This window comes from Scatophagus argus, chromosome 3 (genome assembly GCF_020382885.2).
Source record: "Scatophagus argus isolate fScaArg1 chromosome 3, fScaArg1.pri, whole genome shotgun sequence".
Lineage (NCBI taxonomy): Eukaryota > Metazoa > Chordata > Actinopteri > Scatophagidae > Scatophagus > Scatophagus argus.
This window is the reverse complement of record NC_058495.1, coordinates 15,663,104-15,683,407: the sequence shown is the minus strand read 5'-3', so window position 1 is coordinate 15,683,407 and position 20,304 is coordinate 15,663,104. Positions and strand designations below refer to the sequence as shown.

Below are 20,304 nucleotides of genomic sequence, written 5' to 3'. Positions count from 1 at the left end.
GTGGAAAATATTTTTAAAAATCAATGTTTTCTTTATCAGCTCCAGTAATTAATACACACAAAGCACGGCACAGGTTGTTTCTTGCTGTTGCTTTGAGTTGAAATAGGCAATTTGAGCAGAGGAGTTTCTCTTTTACAAAAAGGCTACCATTTACAGCCTCATTCAGTTCTGTGCATCTTTGTAAGTGGAAAATGCACACACCAAATGGCTTTAGTTGTTTAAATTTAAGTGGTGACCGACAGGAACTGCATGAATATATTAATAAAGCAAACTCCTAAGCATCAGCTTATCCTCCACCTTCAGAAGACTTTCCATTGTAGAACTGAGTGGATGTGATTTTAGCTGCTGGGCTAAAGGCATTTAAACAGCCAGCAAATATGCTCAAAATGCCTTCCTCCTGCGATATATTAATATAAAAAATATAATTAAAAAAAAAACTGTCAAGCTACAAATGGCAACCACTCATCACAGCCCAAAATAACCATTCGCAAATGTAATCATAATCGTATGCAAACTCAACAAAATGTGATTAATTTTACTACTAGTTCAAAATATTACTGTGAGAAACTGTTCCAATGTTTTTTAAGCATTTTAGAGGGAATTTGCTGGCACAGATGTAAGACAGACTTGTTCATTTTCTCTCATCAGCGCACACTTTGGGTCCAGAGGAGCAAAGTTTGGCTCCATATAAGAGGATTGAGCAGTCCAGGCATATGGGAACAAACATTTTTATTTTATAATGCAAACTGCAACATATGAATTATATTATTTACCCAAAGGAGCAGAAAAAGGTCATATACCCGTGGCAAATAAATCACACACTGTGTTAAATCTAAGTCCAACACAACATTTTCATCCTAAACCATAAAGGGAAAGTCCACCCTCACACAAAATGTACATTCCTTTGATGTCGGACAGTTCATACTCGTCATGTGAACGTGATCGAGTCTCACCCAACGCCAGTAACAACAGATCCAGGACTCACAGCGCAAAAGGGAACCAGACTTTATATCAAAGTCAGTGATTTGTTAAGGGATGTGGGCAAAAATTCAGGTGCAAACGTTTGCACATTTTAGATCAACAAGCTCAGACGTACGGTCATTGCTCTCCCTGGTTTCTGATTCAAGTGATTTCTGTTCACAAATCTTAACTGAACTGTGTAAAAATCATAGGATTCATAAAGTGAATTCTTCAGGGTTTTTGCTTCGAGAAGGCATTCTATCAAAGAAAGCACAAATACAGCTCAGGTGAAAACCAAACCTCAATTAATCAGTTCAGTTATTGCTTAGATAAATAATATTTACTCTTCAAGAGAAAGATAAGTTTCACATTGTTCAGATGCATGTAAAAAAAAAAAAAAGAAAAAAAAAGAAAAAAGCAGTTCGAAAATGTGATGTCAAATTGACTTTTTTTTTCTTTTGGTTGAAAAATCCCTGCCCTGTTGGTTCTTGAAACATTTTACCATTGTGTACACCTGCATCAAGTCTCGGAAAGTTTCAAAAGGGATTAGTTGATTGGCTGAAAAATCAGCCAGGTGACGAAAACAGTGACAGAAGTCTTTTGTAACTCTGGAAAAACAGTGATAGCACCATGTTCATCGAGGACCAGCCAGAAGATAAAGGGGAGGAGTTGCAGGCCACACAGAGTTCAGGTGTGCACTTAAGTGCTGCGGCTTGCAACAAAACTGCTGATCCTTCATAGTCACTTTTTTTTTGGTCTTCATTCTCCTCTGTCGTAGTCTGGCTGTGTGCAGCTTATGCAAATATAGTCCTCCTTCTCTGCTCGCTCAGCAGACAGTCCAACACAGATCTGGTGGAACCACTGATTACAGCTGCCGTCACACTGGACCCAGTTTACCTGAAAAGCAGAAACAAAACGTGTTGTTGCATTTCTCTCGTAGGATTATCACTTTGTAAACTTCAACAGAACAAGATCACAATCCTGCATATACATGTAGCAGACTGCTATAAAACAGACCTCGTCACCCTCTGGCTCTCTGCACCACGGCGCAGCACACAGTGAGTAGTCCTCCTCTGAATCTGAAGGAGCAGGATCAAACGATGTGTGTGGGGGAGAACAAGCCCTCTTGGTTTCTTCATTCCTCTCTCTGCTTTTCTTAGACTTCTTGCGGCACTTCTTGGCCTTCTCGCTGTGCTGGGAGTCGGAGCTTTCTTTGCGTCGCTTGGTCCTTTTGCTCTGACCGTTCATCGCCTCCTTTTCGATACTGGAATCTTTAATCTGCGCCAGATGAAATATACCAAAGTAGTGATTATGCATCAAGTATGATAGAGAACATGATCCATAAGAAACAAAATTATTTGTCTTTACCTTTTTGTGGTGGGGGCTCCCTCTCGGAGATGGTTGGTCCTGTTCTGTGTACTTCCCACAGGTGTCGCTATATGATGGTTGGGGGGCCAGTTTGTACAGCAGGTACCTGTACAGCTGCTCGGTCTCAGGCAGAGTGACCTGCAGCAGGAATCCCTCCACCATCAGCTCCTCCAGCTCAGGGCCGAGACCTGTGATAAATATGATAAGCCGTTCAGAGCTGAAGTAAAAGTAAACAGTGCTGTGTAGATGCTTAAATCTTTAACAACTTTAATCACTGACCCTGAAATGGAACAGACTGGTGCTTCGTATGAAAGAGTGAATTTATTTCCTGAGTCAGATATGAAGAAGACACTCTCGGTCCAACTCTCCCCTGAAACAATAAACAATCAACTTCAATATGTTTGATAATCTGTGCGGCTACAACGCCATCTAGCTAATATCGCTAATAGTGAATGATATCAACAATGATATCAACAATCAAGAGACCCTTTTGATCGACTATATTTACACTGAGTTATAAAGTGTTTCCACTGACCATCTTTGCCACTTCGTCCAGCACTCCCTCTGTGCAGGCCTGCTGGACTCTGTGCTGCCACTGCACCGTCCTCTCAATGAGGAAGCGCAGGGCGTCTCCTTCTGGCAGTCGAACCCGAATCCTCTGCAGAGATGCCAACAGGGGCAGGACCTTGTCCAGAGGGGGTTTCCTCGACCGCTGGCAAAACGGGCAAAGCCAGGCTTGGCCATACTCGAGCTCTGCAGTCGCGGTAACGCAGCCACAGTGGAAAACCTCTCGACAGAGCTCACACTGCGCCATGGCGCCCGAAGGGGCCTTTTGGCAAACACAAACACTAAGTGCACAACAGTTTTCAGCAGGAAGAAGCTTGGACTCATTTGAAGCACGCAAAGCCAACAAGATGTCCATCTCCCTCTGGCGAACCTCGGCCAGTGCGGCCATCTGCGAGGGAAAGAAATTTCACATTGTCAGTTTACAATCTGAACGCAGATTAGGTTTCATGACCCTCTGTTGTAATTATGGCTGTGTTAATGACTGATAATTGATCGATTATGTTTCCCTGTTCACTTTGTGAGACATCAGTCTTGCCTTTTGTTGTTTTGTGGCCACAACAGAACACCTGGGAAACTTTAAGGTCATTTAAAAATTATATTATATGTAATCATTAAGTCTTAAATATGACATATTTATTATGTTTGAGCACCTCACAGCCAAACACATGGGGTCACTTTGGACTAATGAAGCAATTCACATTCTGGTGATATTTTTGTGTATAATTTTCGGCCTCTCTGTTAAGTCTGAAAGTCTTACTTATTTGTGAAATACATTTCAATTCAATTCAAAGTTGGCCTTTAGGGATAGTAACATTTTTTTTGCAAATTTAAAAACAAAAGATGTTACATTCAGTTAGTTGCAATCATGAGGAATGCTAATAAATACAACTTTCCAGTTTTTTGGTGAGCCTTATTTTACTGTGACACAACTGTACTTGTTCCTGTGCTACACTCACAGCAGAGGCAGAGTCCTTGCTCTCACAGAGCGCTCTCTCCACGTCACACAGAGACTCCAGTTTTGCTGAAGCTTTTTTGCTGATTGGTGTCGTTTCCTTTGCTTTTTTAGGTTTTGACCTGTGTTGCAGGGTCCCTACGTCACATCTTGGACAAAGCACCTGAAAATGAACACAATGAAACATTATTTATTTGTCCTGTTCTATTTGGAGAAACACAACTGAAATGAGCACACCTTTAAAAAAAAAAAAAATTCATTTACCTCAAGAAGAGAGAAAGGGGAGTTTTTCAGTAGGAATGTCTTCCCTGCGCTCTCCTTCCAGGTCTGAACATCACTGATGAGAGCCTCCAGGCGACTCAGCGGGTCGAGCCTCACTGGGATGCCCTCTGCTCTGAGAACCAGCTCAGAGAGGCTGTCCAGCACGGGAATACGTCCCCCAAGCTGCAAGCACACACACACAAGGCTTATAATCCCAACTCAAATATCTCTGACAAAGTGCAAAGTGTTGAGAATATTCAGCGTGGCTTAAGTTGAAGTATATTTCACCTGGAGAGCTTCAGCTTCATGAAGCCACTTCTTGGCCTTGGCAATGACATCCTTCAGCTGCAGGCAGTTGGGCAGATAGGCAGGGATGTTCTCCACTTCTTGTAGAGCAATCTCAAGTGTTTCCATGCTGTGATAAGGCCTATGAAGTGACATGAGCTTTAAGAAATACAGTCTCTGTGTTCAGGTTTTGTACAATGTCTGACAACAGAGTGCTAGTTTGTCTTCTGTCTTGTGTGTTTCGGTTAGAGTTATATAAGCGTCGAACATCACATGAGAAGAGTGCTATAGTGTGTAGCCTCTGCGGAGCCATTAGTGGCTTAAACACTGTCACAACAGCATGATCCTCTTTATCCACCATGATCCAGCACTGCAGACTTGGCACATTTCACACTGCACTGTCTGAAGCTCAAGCTGATTTCACATTTTCACTTCTATTCTGACACGCCTGTTTAAGGAAAATGTATTTACAAAAAATTTACAAAACCACATATGAATTTGTTGTTTAGAAATCCAGAATGGATTTTTGACAAAGTTATACAAAGTAAGTTCACAACCAGAACCAAACTGGGGTGTTTCTGAATCCCGACGAACACCAGATGTCTTACGGATTTTCAGAAGAGCTGTCAGTAACTGACACTTCAGACTAATAAAGAGTAGGTTATGATGAAACCTTGTCAACCTTTCAGGAGATTATTTTATATAAAAAAGGTAATAACTTGAAAATGTTAAATGATGCAAAAGTGAATGAGGAATACAAGCTGTAGTATCAGACTTAAAACCTGGTAAATGATCACACTTTCATTTAATTACCAAGCAGCCAATTTGTCCACCTGTTTTTTCCCCCTCCACCCATAGCAAAGAAGTGACACAAAAAAGATAAAAGCCATGGAAACTACTGTGTTATGCAGCTCTATGGCCTGACCTGGCTTCCAAGAGGCTGAGCACCCGCTCCTCCCACTGCTCCGACACTGTCAGCAGCTCCTGCAGACGGGCCATGGCCCTTTCCACAGAGCTGTGAGGGGCCAAACCCACACCCTGGTCTATCAGCCTCCTCATGGTGTCCAGACAGAGGCTTTCAGGCCGGCTGCTGGCTTGCTGCACGGCCTCCAGCCAGCGGGCCTGCTCCAGTCTCTCCCTCAGCAGGGGCAGCTGAGGCAGCTCCACGTCCAGGCCCAGGCTCACATCCAACAGGTCCTGCAGCTCCAGCGGACTGGGTGACTCATCAGAGAGGAGACGTTCACTGCGCTGCTGGAAGTCATCCACCCGGGTCAGAAGGTCCTGGGAGGTCACATTCAAGAGACATTTAAAAAGACTGACAATTGACTGCTGGGACAAGCCTGCATTCATTCAAACGGAGCTAAATTCACTGACATAAACCAAACATCCACTGTTAGACTTCAGTGTTAAAGTGTGATGACACAGAAAACAGTCTGAGTCCAAGTGAACTAACTTTCAGTAAAGGAGCCTGTCGGATGTTGCACGGCAGGCTGTCAAACTGCCGGACAAAAGACCTCAGCTCCTCCACAGTCAACTCGTTCTGATTTTGAGACTTTCCTCCTCCAGAACGATATCTAAAATACACATAAAATCTGCTCAACAGGTCTGTAAAAACAAGCATCAAAATGACACAATTATCTTAAATGGATAAAATCAAAAAAGAAAAAGCTAATTGTTTCCAAACTGTGATTCTAGTGCTTTGAAAATAAAGTCTGTATTCTTCCACTGGCAAGTTCAGTGGAAGCAGTAAATGAGCTCAACTACCTACTATAATGAGGCAATAGAGTGAGTGACAATAATGAAGATAACTAGGGGCCAGCTCACACCAAAACAAACTGGAAAACTGTAATTTCCCAAAAAACACACCTAAAGACACCTAAACATATCAGTAAAAAGATGACCTAACTGATCCAGCCTTATATAATTACATAATGTCAAGGTGATGCATTATGGGTCAGAATTATGGTTGACTTTTAAAAGACGGCAAATCTTTTGCTGTACCTCGTCTGCCTCTTTCCATTTAGTAGCTGTTGTGCCATCACAGCGACTTTGTCAGCCTCTGAGGTAACTATGCGTAGCTGATCCAGGAGGCTGGTTTGTGGGAATGCCTTGGTTTCTGCCTGCTCCACCAGGCTGTGAAGCTCTTCCAAACCTAACCGAAAAGCAGTACAAATTCTTATCCAGTATAAATTAAAATACAGTGCGGCCACCTGGCACAGTAGGAATGAGAGCATGTTCTTAAAACATGGAAGTAGGGAAAGGGCGTATTTGGGATAACAGTTTTTAGGACGAACATTTTTGGCTTCTAACCTCTTTTCTTGTTTCCTTTGTTCTCCAGGATTTCCTGCACATTGGAGACCCAGTCTTTATAGGACTCTGCACGCAGCATCACTGATGACATCATGGAATACAGCTCATCCAGTGTAAACTTGAAGCTGAAGTAAGACGGGACAAAACAAAGCAATGGATACACTAGGAGTACTGACATTTCCGTAAGAAGTGATATTTCTCCTACCACTTGCCAATTATGAAATGACACTTTTGTGTAAATTTACTTTAGATGGGAAACTTGGATGGGAGACATTTTACATTTAACAGCTTCTTTTTCCATGTGTAAGAAACATTAAACTACAGCTAATAAATGTATAATGCTGCAAAAACAAACTGCTTTATCATTTAAGTGCAGATTTCATGAACTCCCACTGAACTCAAAATGTTGCAGTAAAATGTTTCTCGTCCCACGTCTTTGGGTGACGATTTACTTGTGTTCACGTTTTCACAACTGTAGTCACAAAATATGCAAGTTTACTGAAATGTATTTTTGAATCAAATTTAATACAGTAGTACACAAGTTCCTTTTAGGACAGCATTTGGGAAAGGTATTTAGCAAAGGCAGCAGAGCTGAAGCAGATGAGTTGGAATAGTAGTAAAAACAAATTCAGAAATGAGTAGTTGTCGTGGTTATTGAAGACTCACTTGAGTCTAAGGTTGCTATGAGGGCAGGAGCAGAGGTCCTGGGCATGGTACAGACAAACCATCTTGCCAGGACTGCAGGCACAGGTGATGCCAGACAGGTAGCAGGTGGTCCGACACTTGCAGCACTGCTGCTCCTCGTCTGGGAGCACTTCATAATCAACTTGTTGAAATTGCATGATGCCCTGGGGATACAAATTCAGTCATTGGGGCTTCAGAGGAGACGCAGGAAATAAATGAGACAGATGTGCACAGAAAAGGTCTATTATGATAAACATCTTCAAGCTCAAATTCAAAGTTTTCTTTAATTTATCCTTAGTGACACATCACTAATAATCAAACTGCCCCACAAGAGCCGAGGGAGTGAAAGACAGATGTTGTGTGGTACACTGTTTTTGACTGTATCATTAACAACAAACCTTGTCTTGGCAAACCTGCCACCAAATCACTCTATAAAACCTGAAGAAAATCAACGGAACAGAAACAGGGAGAGAGAAACAGAAAGAGGCTTTCGGTATTTCAATACTCTTGAAACCTGTGCCTTCAAGGACCTAAACCCTACTTCTGTTTTTTGTGTCGGCAGCGCAGACAGTCCTCAAATGTAGGTAGGATTGTTATTGGGGCTAATCTCCTTCACTTCTCAAGGAGCTTGAGAGAAGACACATGAGATTTTCCTTAGAAGCTGTGGCATTATTTAGCTGACAGATTGTAACCTATACTATACACATATTTCCAATTGACATAGAACTGCTAACATTTTCCTCTGCTCCACTTGCATTCACTGTCACTTTCCTGCCACTCACTTGCACAGTGAAGTACACTACTCACAGCAAGAACACAGCAGAGGTCACTGAATGTTTCGTCTTCTTTCTGTCCTTGTCTGTAGTGGTTTAGTATAGCAAAAAGACAAGCACTGTTTGATAAAAAGCTGCAGACAGCAAGACACAAAACTGTTGACTGACAACAGACGATTAGATGACTGGTTGCTCTTATTCAGTCTGACCAATCAGTGGTCTGCAGTGGTTTATCTCCACATTTTAAGTGTCAGCTCGTAAGAAATCTCAACATAGAGGTAACAAAAAATGGGAATGGAGCAGTTCTACTGGTACTATCCACGAGTTCTGTTAGTGGACAACCGACAATTCAAGACAATTCAACAGTTTGCACTTTATATCCTGCTGAGGAAAGAGTTGAAATAAGTAACTGCAACCTGCATCACTGAACTCACTCAATACAAATACAGCCTTTTCTTGAGATAAGAACTACTCACCAATTTGTTAATCTTTTCTCTTAGTTCCTCTTCTTCATGGATCATGACAGCCATGTCCGTCTGCACTGTTGACGCCAGGTCGACATCCATCGTGTCCGCTTTACAGGCCATGTTACAAACCATCTCGTCATGGGAGAAAACGCAGTACCTGCTCAGCTCGCGATAGTGTGCCACACAGTTACGGCCAATGGGCATCTGTCAGAAAATAGTTTGAGTTTAGGAGCAACAGACCAGTAGGAATTATTAAGGATGTAAAATGAACCTGATAAGAGGCCAAGATTTCTGAAAATCTGATTTTTCTACCATCTCTACAAGTCTGTGCTGAGGATCTAGAACATTGTTTTTAATCCTGGTTTGTTAAGCATGTTGCATCTCAGCGTGAATACAAATCAAGTTTTTTCATTATTATCATATTTATAATACTATAAAATAGTATAAAAATAATCAAGTGTGATACAGGACTGATAAAAGATTTTCTTACCCAGTCCATGGTGCAAAAGTTGACAGCTTCAGCAAAATTGAAACCCTGGTTGAATCCACTGTGGTAAGCTCTGGGGAAAGTGATGACAAACTCGCCCGCACATTGGTTGGTGCGATAGATCTAGTTATAAATAAGAGAAGAAGCCATAAATACAAGATATACATATTTTAACAGTACCTTTGTTTACAATTAAGATTTATTGCAAGGAGGATATTTAGCCTGACAATCAGCAACCATGTTTGTTTTCATCATAAATCCAGATTTACATTTAGCATGTACTTCAAATGTAAGACACTGAACCATGTTTAAATTTGTATACTTTTGCGGACACCAAAGGAACATGATTTACGTCTACTGGCATGATTTCTAAGTAACTGTGATGTGTGGATGCAAGGCACTTTCTTGTCACACTCAGTAGATGCAGATTTAGTTTTCAGACATTTACATGTTATAATTAGTAAACTAGTGTAAAGGTGAGCAGGTTACCGGGACACCGTTGTTCATGAGAGTGTTGGGATTCATGATGGTGACCAGCTGGTGAAGGAGGTCTGGCTGAGACTCAAACAGCTCAGGCGCCAGACTCTTCATGACAGACTCGAGATGCTCTGCAGCATAACCAGGGGCCCCATACCACGTCTTTGGCTCCCCCCTGCACACACAGCCAAGACTATCAGTGAAAACACTGAACAAGCATCAGAAAGAAAGAAAGAAAGTCAAACTTCGACATTAAAATACAACAGATATAGTTTAGTTAGAGTAGAAAGTGCACTCTACCAGTGAAGGTAGTTTATAGAGTAACTCCAGTGGTCCTCAATATGCCAGCAGAAGGAGGAGAAGCACATGCCAACATACAGCCATGGTAACTTCATCCCACAGATATCGGCTGTAATGTAAGTCAGCACTGAGGCATCCAGCACCGGCATGTTGTTCAGGTTCCATCCGCTGCTCAGGTAATGCTGCAGGTCAGAGACAGGTCTCAACACTTCAGTGAACCTCTTATCGAAATATAACCCTGCCTATCTGCATTTATCAATGGGAAAACTGATTACAACATAATTTCAGTGGTGTTCATTCTCACAGCTACCCACCACAAATGTTCTTGAGGTTAACCCATATTTTTCAGAAGGTTGAAAGTGTAGAAAGATTTTTCTGTAACATTCAATTTCAGTTTAAGTTCAAGACAACAAATTATGTAGAACATTGAAGATACAGTATGACTGAACTTCATTTATTCTAACTGAAATGGTTTCGCAGCAGTTGCAGTACAAAGGGGGAAATAGCAGGACAGCAAATACAGAATGTCAATGAGTACATTTCAGTTTTGCACCTCGACCACAGACAAATATAGCACATCATCTCCATTACAGACAGACTGTACCTCATCCTCAGGAGAGACTTGAAAATGGCCGTTCTTCACAGGGAAACCACTCCCAAACTCCTTGGAGGCAATGTCAGCTCCATACTCCACAGTCACATCCTCCTCAATGGTGCTGACAAGACGCCAGAACTCCTTCTCCACTAGCTCAGTAGGAACCATCTGACATACACGAGAACTTGTTGTGTTGGTGAGCTGTATTAACACAAATCTAGAAACCAAAGCTAGTTTCACAAAGTCTAACAGTTTAAGAAAACTTTATCAACCATCAGTGCAAGACTTGTCAGAACCAATGTCTGCTGAGACCAATGAGACCAACAAGAACGTCATCTTTTTCAGAAATTCAGTGAGTCAGATGTTGTGTCTCCGACATGATGCTCACAAGGCTTGCTTTTCCCTACCAGACCTCTAACCTCTTCACCTCTTTCACAACAGGCAATAAGAGAAGGCCGACAGGGCGTGTGCATGTGTGTGCGTTTGAGAGAGGGAGGAACAACATCTGATAAGACAAACAGGATGTTCTCTTTCAAGTATTTTACCAAGCATTCCTTGGTTGCAGACCAAAGTCATAAAACGAAAGTGAGAGATCATTTTTTTCTCCTCAGAGATCTTCCAAACTCTGCCTCAACTCTCAGAAAACACATGTTGTGATATAAATGTAATTCTAAATCACTGACATATTTTGTGGGTGTAATGGTCAAAAAGCAGCTGCTAACAGAGGCGTAATGTTAGTCTTAACCTCAATATCCCTGTCATTCCTTACTCTGTATTTGTATATTCATTCATGCATTTATGTCTTTTCCTTAAACAAGTCAATTTCCTACTAAAATTTTAATTTCGTTCTGTCACTGACCATATGCTCTCATTTCTGTCTTCTGCCTTGGACAAACAGCCAACCCAACTATGACAATTATAAAGAGCAACTTTCATCCATACAGCTCAGCCGACCATGACATATAACACACCATATTTGAATGAGTGATTCCGATGAAGCGTAATTACCAATAAAAATATGGACGACTAAGTAGGAAGGAAATCTCTTTGATGCGAAATAATAAGAGATGCAGACTCACATGCACCGGCATGTTGAAATAATCAGACTTGAAGGAATCGGCCATGTCTCCAAAAGCTTGGAGGGTGTAGCTCCTGCTGGCCTGCTCAAAGCCAAACGCGACAGGAGGTTTGCCACATTCCTGAAACCAAAAAAATAAACATGTGAAATATTAAGGTCAAAAAACACTTTGAGTTGTGTTATATTTGTGGATATCAGACAGATGATTGTGCTCTTGGTCCTAATTATGAGCTCTGGCAGGATGTAGCTCCCAGGGGCGTGAAGTGTCTGCAGCTCACCTGAGCCAGGCACTTGGGACACCTCCAGTCGCCTTTGGGAACGTCGGGGAGGGGAGGGATCAGACAGAAGATGTGATAGCTGTCATCACAGCCGTCACACAACAGCAGACGGTCCTCAGCAGTCCCACTGCCACACACCAGGCACATGTACTGGTCCACCTGAGCAGACAGATGACTTGTTAGTGCTCCTCACGTTCTGCTGTTTGCAGCCCAGTGCAACACAACAACATGCAAATTATTATTATTATTTTTATCTGCACAACACTGAAATTTTACAATTTTACATACTCACTTTATTCAAGGGGGGTATATTTATCTTATTTAAGATTGTAAGTTCATGTTCAATGGGCTCCTCCTTCACCTCAGTGACAGCCATCCTCACTGAAAAACAAACGCATGGATGAGGCTCAATGAGAGCTTTAAGATTCTCCGATCATTTTAACCATTTTCTCCCTTTCTCTGCTTTGTTCGTACCAGGCTCTGGTTTGGCAGAATATGTTCCCATCCTCCTCCTTAAATTGGGACGATTCTCACAAATGTCCCCAGGTTCAGTTTTAACACAGCCTCTCTGTAGTGAAAGTCAGAGTGAGACATAGAGAACAGTTGTGCATTTTAATGGATCCTCAATAAAATATGAAGAACATATGTGGCCTGACATACAAAATGGCTGCAGTCACAACATAGATTACGGTCAGGCTGCAATATCATTCCTGTTTTTGGTGTGGACTGCACATGAATATAAACATTTACTTAAATGTCCAGCTTTAAGAACAAACATTAGCGCATCATACACAAAATGAATTAAACACGGTTCAAGTGACAATGTCCGAGGACAGAGGGAGAGATCACACTCACTTCAGATCTCATTCGCTTTGCCCGGCGAGCAATGCTGCAGGTTTCCTGGGGCTGGACAGACTGTCGCTGCGGCAGGTCGTGAGGAGTGTACTCCTTATCTTTAGTGTCATTGGTCAAGGTGGCTTTCTGATAGATGGATAGATAGATAATGGCGATGAGAGTGATACCACACACTGAACAACTCTGTCAAAAACTAAGTGAAACTAAAACACAAAGCCTCCCTTTTTTTTTTTACTTGCAATTGAGTCAAATGAACAAGACTGACAAACTCTCAAAGTAATATCTAACAAACCAAAGACTATGTGATATAATGAAATAATAACAACAATTTACATTTATGACCATGTTTAGCTTTTTATGCCATAGACATACAAAGCTGTATTTTAAGAAGTGAAATATTGGTATGAATTGATTCCAAGGAATCAAAGTATCTGTACAATCATGCTCCACATGCCAGTCTCTTCAATATATTTCTTCAAAGACATGAAAGACATGTCATCTTTAAAATGGAGAGCAATAGACAAAACTAACAGTTTCACAAAAAGCTGCATGTTCCTTACATTTCAGTTTAGTACCAATGATTTTTCCTGTTAGTTCTAGTTTTGTGACACTTACAGTGGGACCAAGTTAAATTCAAACCAACGTCAATCTGCTTCAAAACAACTGTAAAAGTGAAATATATGGTTGAATCTAACTAAAAAAAAACAATGCAATTAAAATTACGGTTATCAAAATACTGACTTAAAAATAAAATGTTTCCTGGGGCGAAATATCCTAAGATTATTAAGGTATTTTCTTGATAAATGGCCTATGATAATAGATAATATGTTTAAATTTACATCTTGGACAATATCACACTTTAAGAACATAATGTAATCTAAGAGCCTTCCTCTAGAGTGTCCACATACAGACCCGGCAATAGTAAGTCTATGTGGAGACTATTTGTCAAGAGGCACATTATATTGTGATTTTAATGCTTGATGGATTGCATAAATGTCATACTGGGTGTACAAATGCTCTAGTTGTTGTGTCCAATCTCTGAAGATGGTGGAACAGACAGCCCAATGTAAACAAACTCGCTGTTCTTAATAATGGGACTCTCATACCTTCATCAGCACAGCAGACAACTGAGACGGGTCAGTATGAGAAAAAACATTCAATATTACACACCAAACAAAGTTGGTCAAAAGAAATAACGATTGTCCCAAATTACTATACTATCATCCATAATAATAACTATGATAATAATGACAATGTTTGTACTGAGCTGGCAGATAAAGATTTCTAGTCAGTACATAAAAGTTTACATTGTAGCTTAAAAAGGAATTGAAATGGACTGTGAATTATTCCAATTAACATCCACTCAACGATGAACAAAAGGCCTAGCTACTGCTGCTCTGCTTGGAAAAGATAACAAGAGAGGTAGGACATACATGCATGTTGTTTCCAGTCTGAAACAGGTTATATGGGTAGAGGATCCTCTCATAGTGTGCCCGCAGGTGAGACCCAATCGCCTTGCCTGGAGCAAAGCCCATCTTGACGGATATCTTAGTCCAGCGGCGCTCCCTACAGACCGCATCAAAGCCCCCTTCTTCATTCACCAGCTTGGAAAGAGAGAAATTATTTACTCAAATTGTATGTGTAGAAATCTGTTTTGTATTCACAATCTAAATAAACATTTTATTGTTAAATTAATGGTGATCTTTGGGGAGTCCCGATTTCTAAATCAGCAAGGATGTGCACGTACCTTATTCAGCTGATAAAGATCCAAAATCTTTCTTTCCACATGAGGGATTTTCAGTGTGCATCCTTGCAGTTCCCAGAATTTTGCTATTTGATCCAGGAAGTTGAGCTTAACTCTGGTCTGAGCCTAAAGGTGTAATGATGTTGCCTGGTTAATGTTGTGCATTGAACAATTCATTGTTTATTCTTCAAAATGCCTGCAATTCTGAAGAAGTAGTCAAGAAGTGAAATTATTTGTGTCTTTTGTCCAGATGTTGGCTTTGGATGTTGGTTTGCCCTAAAACCATTTTAGAGAAACCTACTAAAATAATCTAATCCTCATACATTCTTTTAAAGTTATTTTTTAGAAGTGAGTTAACTGACTGTACGACTAAGGCAAACTTACAATGGCATAATCAATTCTAAAATCTCACAGAAAATCTGAATTACAGCAACAGCTAAACACACATTACAAAGATTTCATTTTGACCCTTAATTTGTATTTGGATTGTTTGTGACAAATTGAGATTTTTACTCATCAAAGACAACATAATTTTAAGCATCATGAATTTATAAACTTAACAAATAAGTGTACCTCCAGTTCATTGAGCCTTTGTATCCGTGGTGTGAATTTCAGTCTGTCAACATCGCAGGCAAATGGTGGCTGCCAGTCCTGAGAGAAATAATAATAATAATAATCATCATCATCATCGTTATGCAAAATTACACAAAATCCTTGAAGCTCACACTAAAACAGATGTCTTTGAAACCAAATTTTGTTTGTTGATTTGTTGGTCTCTAAGAAAGAAAAAATCATGTACAACGAGATCCCATGGGAATGACAGGTAGTGTGAATCAAACCATTCAAAACAGGCCTCCTTCACTTCAAGGACAAGGCTGGTGTTATTGTAGGTTTTTGTTTTCTGCACCAATAAATCCCATGAAAAACACTACATCAAACAATGTGTTTGTCTCAATATTTTTATACCATAGAAACAGGTCATAAATATATACTTTGTTCCTTAAACCAGCTGGGCACAGTATTTTTTTTTTTTAGCAAATATTACTCAATAAGAGTACATTTTCTTTTTTGTTCCAGACTATTGAGCCTGACTATACACACCCAGTCAGCATATGAAAGATATTGCAGTTGTGGTAAATCCACAGACTGTTATTAAATGTAGACCTACAGGAAGACATAGTATGCCTGTGCAAACAAACAAAAAGCATCAGTGCAGGGAAATCAGGTTGGTCGATATTGGCAACTGAATAATTGATTAAATGATGATTTCATTTGATTGATTACATCGGTGAATGTAATATGTTTTGCATACACAGACTAAATTGTAAAAAATGAGATTAACGTAATCTGCACTCATCTTCATGGCACTGTTAGGGGTGATGTCAAACCAAACACTAACGTTTTAAAATGTCTTCAAATATAAGTCACAGCTTTTGAATTAAAGTGGTTTGTTTATCAAATAACATAATTGTGATCAGGATGTAATTCCACTTATTGAATCCTGCCTGTGTGAAGAAATTGCTACAACAGCTGTGGTATTGACAGAGAAAACACTGACACATCTGATATTTATAAACTTGCAGACTCTATTAAAACAAGCTACTAACGGTATACCACACAACTTCCTGTGGGACTAGGAAAAAGAAGGTGTCTGAAGGTGGTTTGAGAGTCTGCTAGATAATCTCAGTTTTACATCACTTGATGTGCGATACCACACACTGGCTGATTTATTGTGAGTGGGAGTGTTTACAAATGAGGGAAACTTGTGAAATTTTGACCTTGAGTGTGATATAAAAAGTGCTATCCTGGACAACATGAAGGTGATAATTGTATATGTTGTCAGCTTACACAGTTCTATTGTCACTTTGGTAGCTATAGAGCTGGTATTAGTAGGAGCAGGTCGCTGAAACAAACACGCTACCCCTTCAAAAGACTTCCAACGTTTCAAAGTCACTGTGACACTAAGAAAGAGACAGAAATGCGTATCCTAGAGAAAAGTTTCAAGTTTCAAATTTGCCCTTCAAACGAATGGTCTCAGACACAGTGCCCACGCATTGGTCTGTTTACACAATGTGTGCAAAAAGACAGATATTTACAAACACCGAATAAATCCATATACTGAATGTATGTAAACACACACCTGCTCTCACACAATGAGGAACAGATGTTGACTTTTTCTTTCACAAAAACCAGGCCACTTTGTAATAATAGCAGTCTAAATCAGATGAACCAAACACGCTTGTTTTTCTAAAGAGTAATGACTATACGCTAAATCTACAATTTGGATTTTGACAATTGGTTCTTAAGTATTTGCATAAAATTTAAATTTGATTGTTACATATTGAAGCATTTTTCATTCACTCTTAGGACAGAGTAATTGGTGGAGATATGTTAACTTGTTGTTATTACATGTGTATCATAAATGAAGCCATGAACAATACAATACAGCCTCAGAGTCAAACTCCCACCAAGGCTAAATTACAATGAAACACCAATGTGCCAAATTAGCATGCAAGATATCTAAACCGGCCATGTGACCTGACTCAGCTGGGCTTGGAAATTAGATTACATTTCTGGATCCCATTCAAACTTTAACTATCACAGAATTTCGCAGAAAACATCTCTTTCAGTTTATAAATAATATTTAAAAAAATACATTTTATCTGACTGACTTTAGCTGACTTTAGATTAATTTATCATCTGCAGACAAAGCTGGATTAGAACCGCAAATGTTCTTGCAGGAAAGGAAACATACAATACTGTGCTGTTGTTGTTTTTTGGGATCATCCTTCATATGCAAGTCTGAGCAGAACAGTTAAGATTACAAGAGCAATTCTGGTCAGAACATGACCAAAACCTCCGCCAAACCCATAATGACAAACACGAGTGGTAAGAAGCAGCATTAAGATGTCACTGACAATCATATGTGCTACTAACCTCTATAGACAAAAGGAAACCCTTGCAAAACCTTGGAGAAAATACTGACTGAATGCAGTGCATCTAGAAACCATTGCTCAAAAAGTCATCATTTAAAAAAATAAAATAAAAAAAAACTGTTGTGCGGAAACAAAAGGAAAGATCTAAAGCAAGATAATAACTTTCAAAAAAGACGTTACATGTACATACTGTGTACTTTCGCCTCTAGTATGCTTAATGGTGTCTTCTTTATGGAAAAACTGATTGATGGTTTTACATTTTTCAGCCATGCCTTTGAATGTAGGTCTCCTTCTGGACGAGCAAACTCCAAGCAGTCCCCCACCCACCCTTTTTTTTTGGGTTATATTGCAGCCAACTGAGCCCTACCCACCCGGTTTAAACGTGCAAAATGGCTTTTTATAGCTTCCTAATTTCTACTTAAGACGGGTATCTTGTCATTTCCCTTCAGGACCTGAATGCTGTTAAACTGACACAATAACTGGCAGAAATTACGTTAGCAATCAGTCACGGTATTATCATTTATTTCACTTGCCCTTTATCTAATTTGCGTGTAAGCTTGGACACACCCTTGAATAAGATATCTGCCCTCTCCCATCACAATGTATCAGATATAAGGTAAACGTGTAACAAATTTAAATTCTGACCATTTTCAATAAATAAATAAATAAAATTAATCTATGACCTTTTCATCCCCTTTCTGTCCTGAAAGACTTTTGTCTCCTGTTACTTTAGGCATGCGTTAATTATGGCTGATCACTGATCACCCATTTCGAAAAAGACAATATTATGTAGCCAAACACGTACGAGAATTGTTCAAACAATAACGATTTTAACATTGCACTTGGTGTCTAAAACACTCAGCTAACAAAGTAACGCCAACAACAATTTGGAATTCGTCGCATTTAAGTAGTTTTCAAGCGCAAACATGATGTAACTGTGGTAAAAACTGAGTGTCCGTTGAGCTCAGTGTTGAAGCGACCATTCTCTCCATAAACAGTTGGTCACCGAGCACGTACGTAAGGTTTCCCAGCGTTAGATGTCAGACAACTGCAGCTTTAAACAGGCCTGATTAACGTTAGGTAGGTTACCTCACACTAGCTAAATCCGTCAAATCCTGTTGGGAAAGTTAGGCTATACATGTAACTAACTGGTTAGGAGCAGCGGCCAAAAGACTAGTTTAGGTTAAATCTTGGACGGCTGTTTCCGTGCACCCAGTTCAGGAAGCATTTCATTCTGCGCTAACGTAAACACTTTCCATTTCATTTGCATACAGGCAAACTTTAGCGTTTGAATTATTTTTAGAAATCACTCGCTGTAGGTTGACTGTTATAACGAATACATGTCTGTCTGTTTGGAGATCAAAAACTTGACCAGGACGCAGATTTCCTCCTGAATGTCTGAGAGGGCTTCACTCTCGTTGTAGCAAACACAACACACTCCAAGCTCAGGCTAGCTGACAATTCAACTCAGGAGCCGCAATCCGCCATGTTGAAACCTGTCTAAAAACACAACTTTGCCTGCTAAATTACCAACAGCAGCGGAGGCCAACGCAATGAGCAAAAAAAGGCCTTGGACAAAGTTTAAAAATTAAGAACTACTCACAGGCGGGGGTCGGATCTTGCAGATGCCAGTTTTCTCTGCAATAGGTCGTATTTTGTTGATGTACGCAAAAGGGTCGGCAAATTCCTCCCAGCTGGGCTCAAAAACAGGGCACTCCGGAGGGGGAATGAACTCATTCAGCTGAGGTTGAGTCATCGTTGCATCTTCGTTATGACTGTAGCTGAAATATCTCGAAGGGCTTCCTCACGCCAAATATGCTCGCTATGAATTTCTGTCTATCAATTCATGACCACTCTCCACTCATTGAACTCAAAGACGAATTATCTAGTTGACGACGAGAGTGTGACAGCCAGTGGGTGTGTTCTTCCGCTTCAAAAAGTAGACACGCGTATTATCTAGGCTACAGTCATTTTTACACCAAGTCTACAGTTAGATCTAACATTTACGGCATTATTTCACATGCTAATATTAATTGCTTTTTAATACACCGATACGGCTCGCATAGTTCGTGTTTAAATCTGTTTAAATGAGTTTAAATGCTTGTAGGACTGTGTTAAAGTAAACGACTTACACGCCGTTTAAATATACTTTTATGTCGTTTTAAATAAACCACAGTACAGTTTACTCTCACAGGGTTTACTCTTCATGGGCACAATGCTCACTGGTTACGGATTATAGTTTATTGGTTCCGTGGTCTCCTCACAGATGATCGGGCCCCTGTTGGTTGAGTTTGATTCGTGCACCCTTTTCGCACGCAGGTTGTGCGTTCATTTGCAAATAAAGGGATGCGTTGGATTCCTTACCCCGTCTGGCTCGGCCGAAAGAATAAACGCACCAGACGGTACGTTGGATTTTCTAATCGAACAGACCCACCAGATCGCTGCGCGCTGACCGGCACTTTGTTTTTAAATGGTCTAGAGGAGCTCGGTGATTGGTGGACGCTATAGTCACATGTTGATAGTTCAGCTGTTTATATTTTAATAATAGAAATCAATTAAGTCTTTTGTTCTGCACTAACTCCTCAATGTTTCCATCATTAAATATATCTTTTACAACATAGCTAATATAACATCATTTAAAAAAATGTTTTAATACATTACAGTTATCAGGTTCTTTCAATCTGTATGAGGTGATTGTTAAATAGTACCAAGCATACGGAAGAAAAATACTTTTTTTGTCGGCATACTGTATGGGGTTATCATTTGATTTGGCTTTTTTCTACAGTTTTTGTCAGAATATTTAGATAAATCGGAGTGTTTAGCTTATATTACTGTTGATTACTTTAGGTGTTGTCTTGGAGTATCTGTTAACATCTCTCCACCTGTTTTGACTAATGACATTGGCTTAAATAATGCCACTTATTAAG

General features: G+C 40.1%; 1 protein-coding gene across 1 annotated transcript; it reads right to left on the bottom strand.

Annotated features, from left to right (window-relative positions):
- Nucleotides 1-712: 712 nt before the first annotated feature.
- On the bottom strand, nucleotides 713-19,293 carry kdm5ba (lysine (K)-specific demethylase 5Ba). Its single transcript, XM_046384099.1, has 27 exons — nucleotides 18,981-19,293; nucleotides 15,015-15,092; nucleotides 14,445-14,567; nucleotides 14,131-14,301; nucleotides 12,698-12,823; nucleotides 12,317-12,410; nucleotides 12,135-12,223; nucleotides 11,843-12,001; nucleotides 11,566-11,685; nucleotides 10,496-10,654; nucleotides 9,892-10,073; nucleotides 9,604-9,766; nucleotides 9,118-9,237; nucleotides 8,637-8,831; nucleotides 7,370-7,551; nucleotides 6,704-6,828; nucleotides 6,395-6,545; nucleotides 5,847-5,967; nucleotides 5,319-5,674; nucleotides 4,397-4,535; nucleotides 4,112-4,291; nucleotides 3,852-4,010; nucleotides 2,864-3,283; nucleotides 2,608-2,698; nucleotides 2,329-2,516; nucleotides 1,978-2,238; nucleotides 713-1,857 (listed from the first exon to the last, which is right to left on the bottom strand). The coding sequence occupies exons 1-27, from the start codon at nucleotides 19,131-19,133 to the stop codon at nucleotides 1,720-1,722; spliced, it is 4,443 nt and encodes a 1,480-aa protein (XP_046240055.1). The 5' UTR covers nucleotides 19,134-19,293; the 3' UTR covers nucleotides 713-1,719.
- Nucleotides 19,294-20,304: the final 1,011 nt, after the last annotated feature.

Excerpts from the sequence above, each read along its gene's own strand:
- kdm5ba (XM_046384099.1), bottom strand. The coding sequence starts at position 19,133 with ATGACTCAACCTCAGCTGAATGAGTTCATTCCCCCTCCGGAGTGCCCT. Across the intron at positions 10,655-11,565 it reads ATTTCAACATGCCGGTGCAT|ATGGTTCCTACTGAGCTAGT; the intron begins GTGAGTCTGCAT and ends CGTGTATGTCAG. Across the intron at positions 4,536-5,318 it reads CTCAGCCTCTTGGAAGCCAG|GCCTTATCACAGCATGGAAA; the intron begins GTCAGGCCATAG and ends GTCACTTCATAG.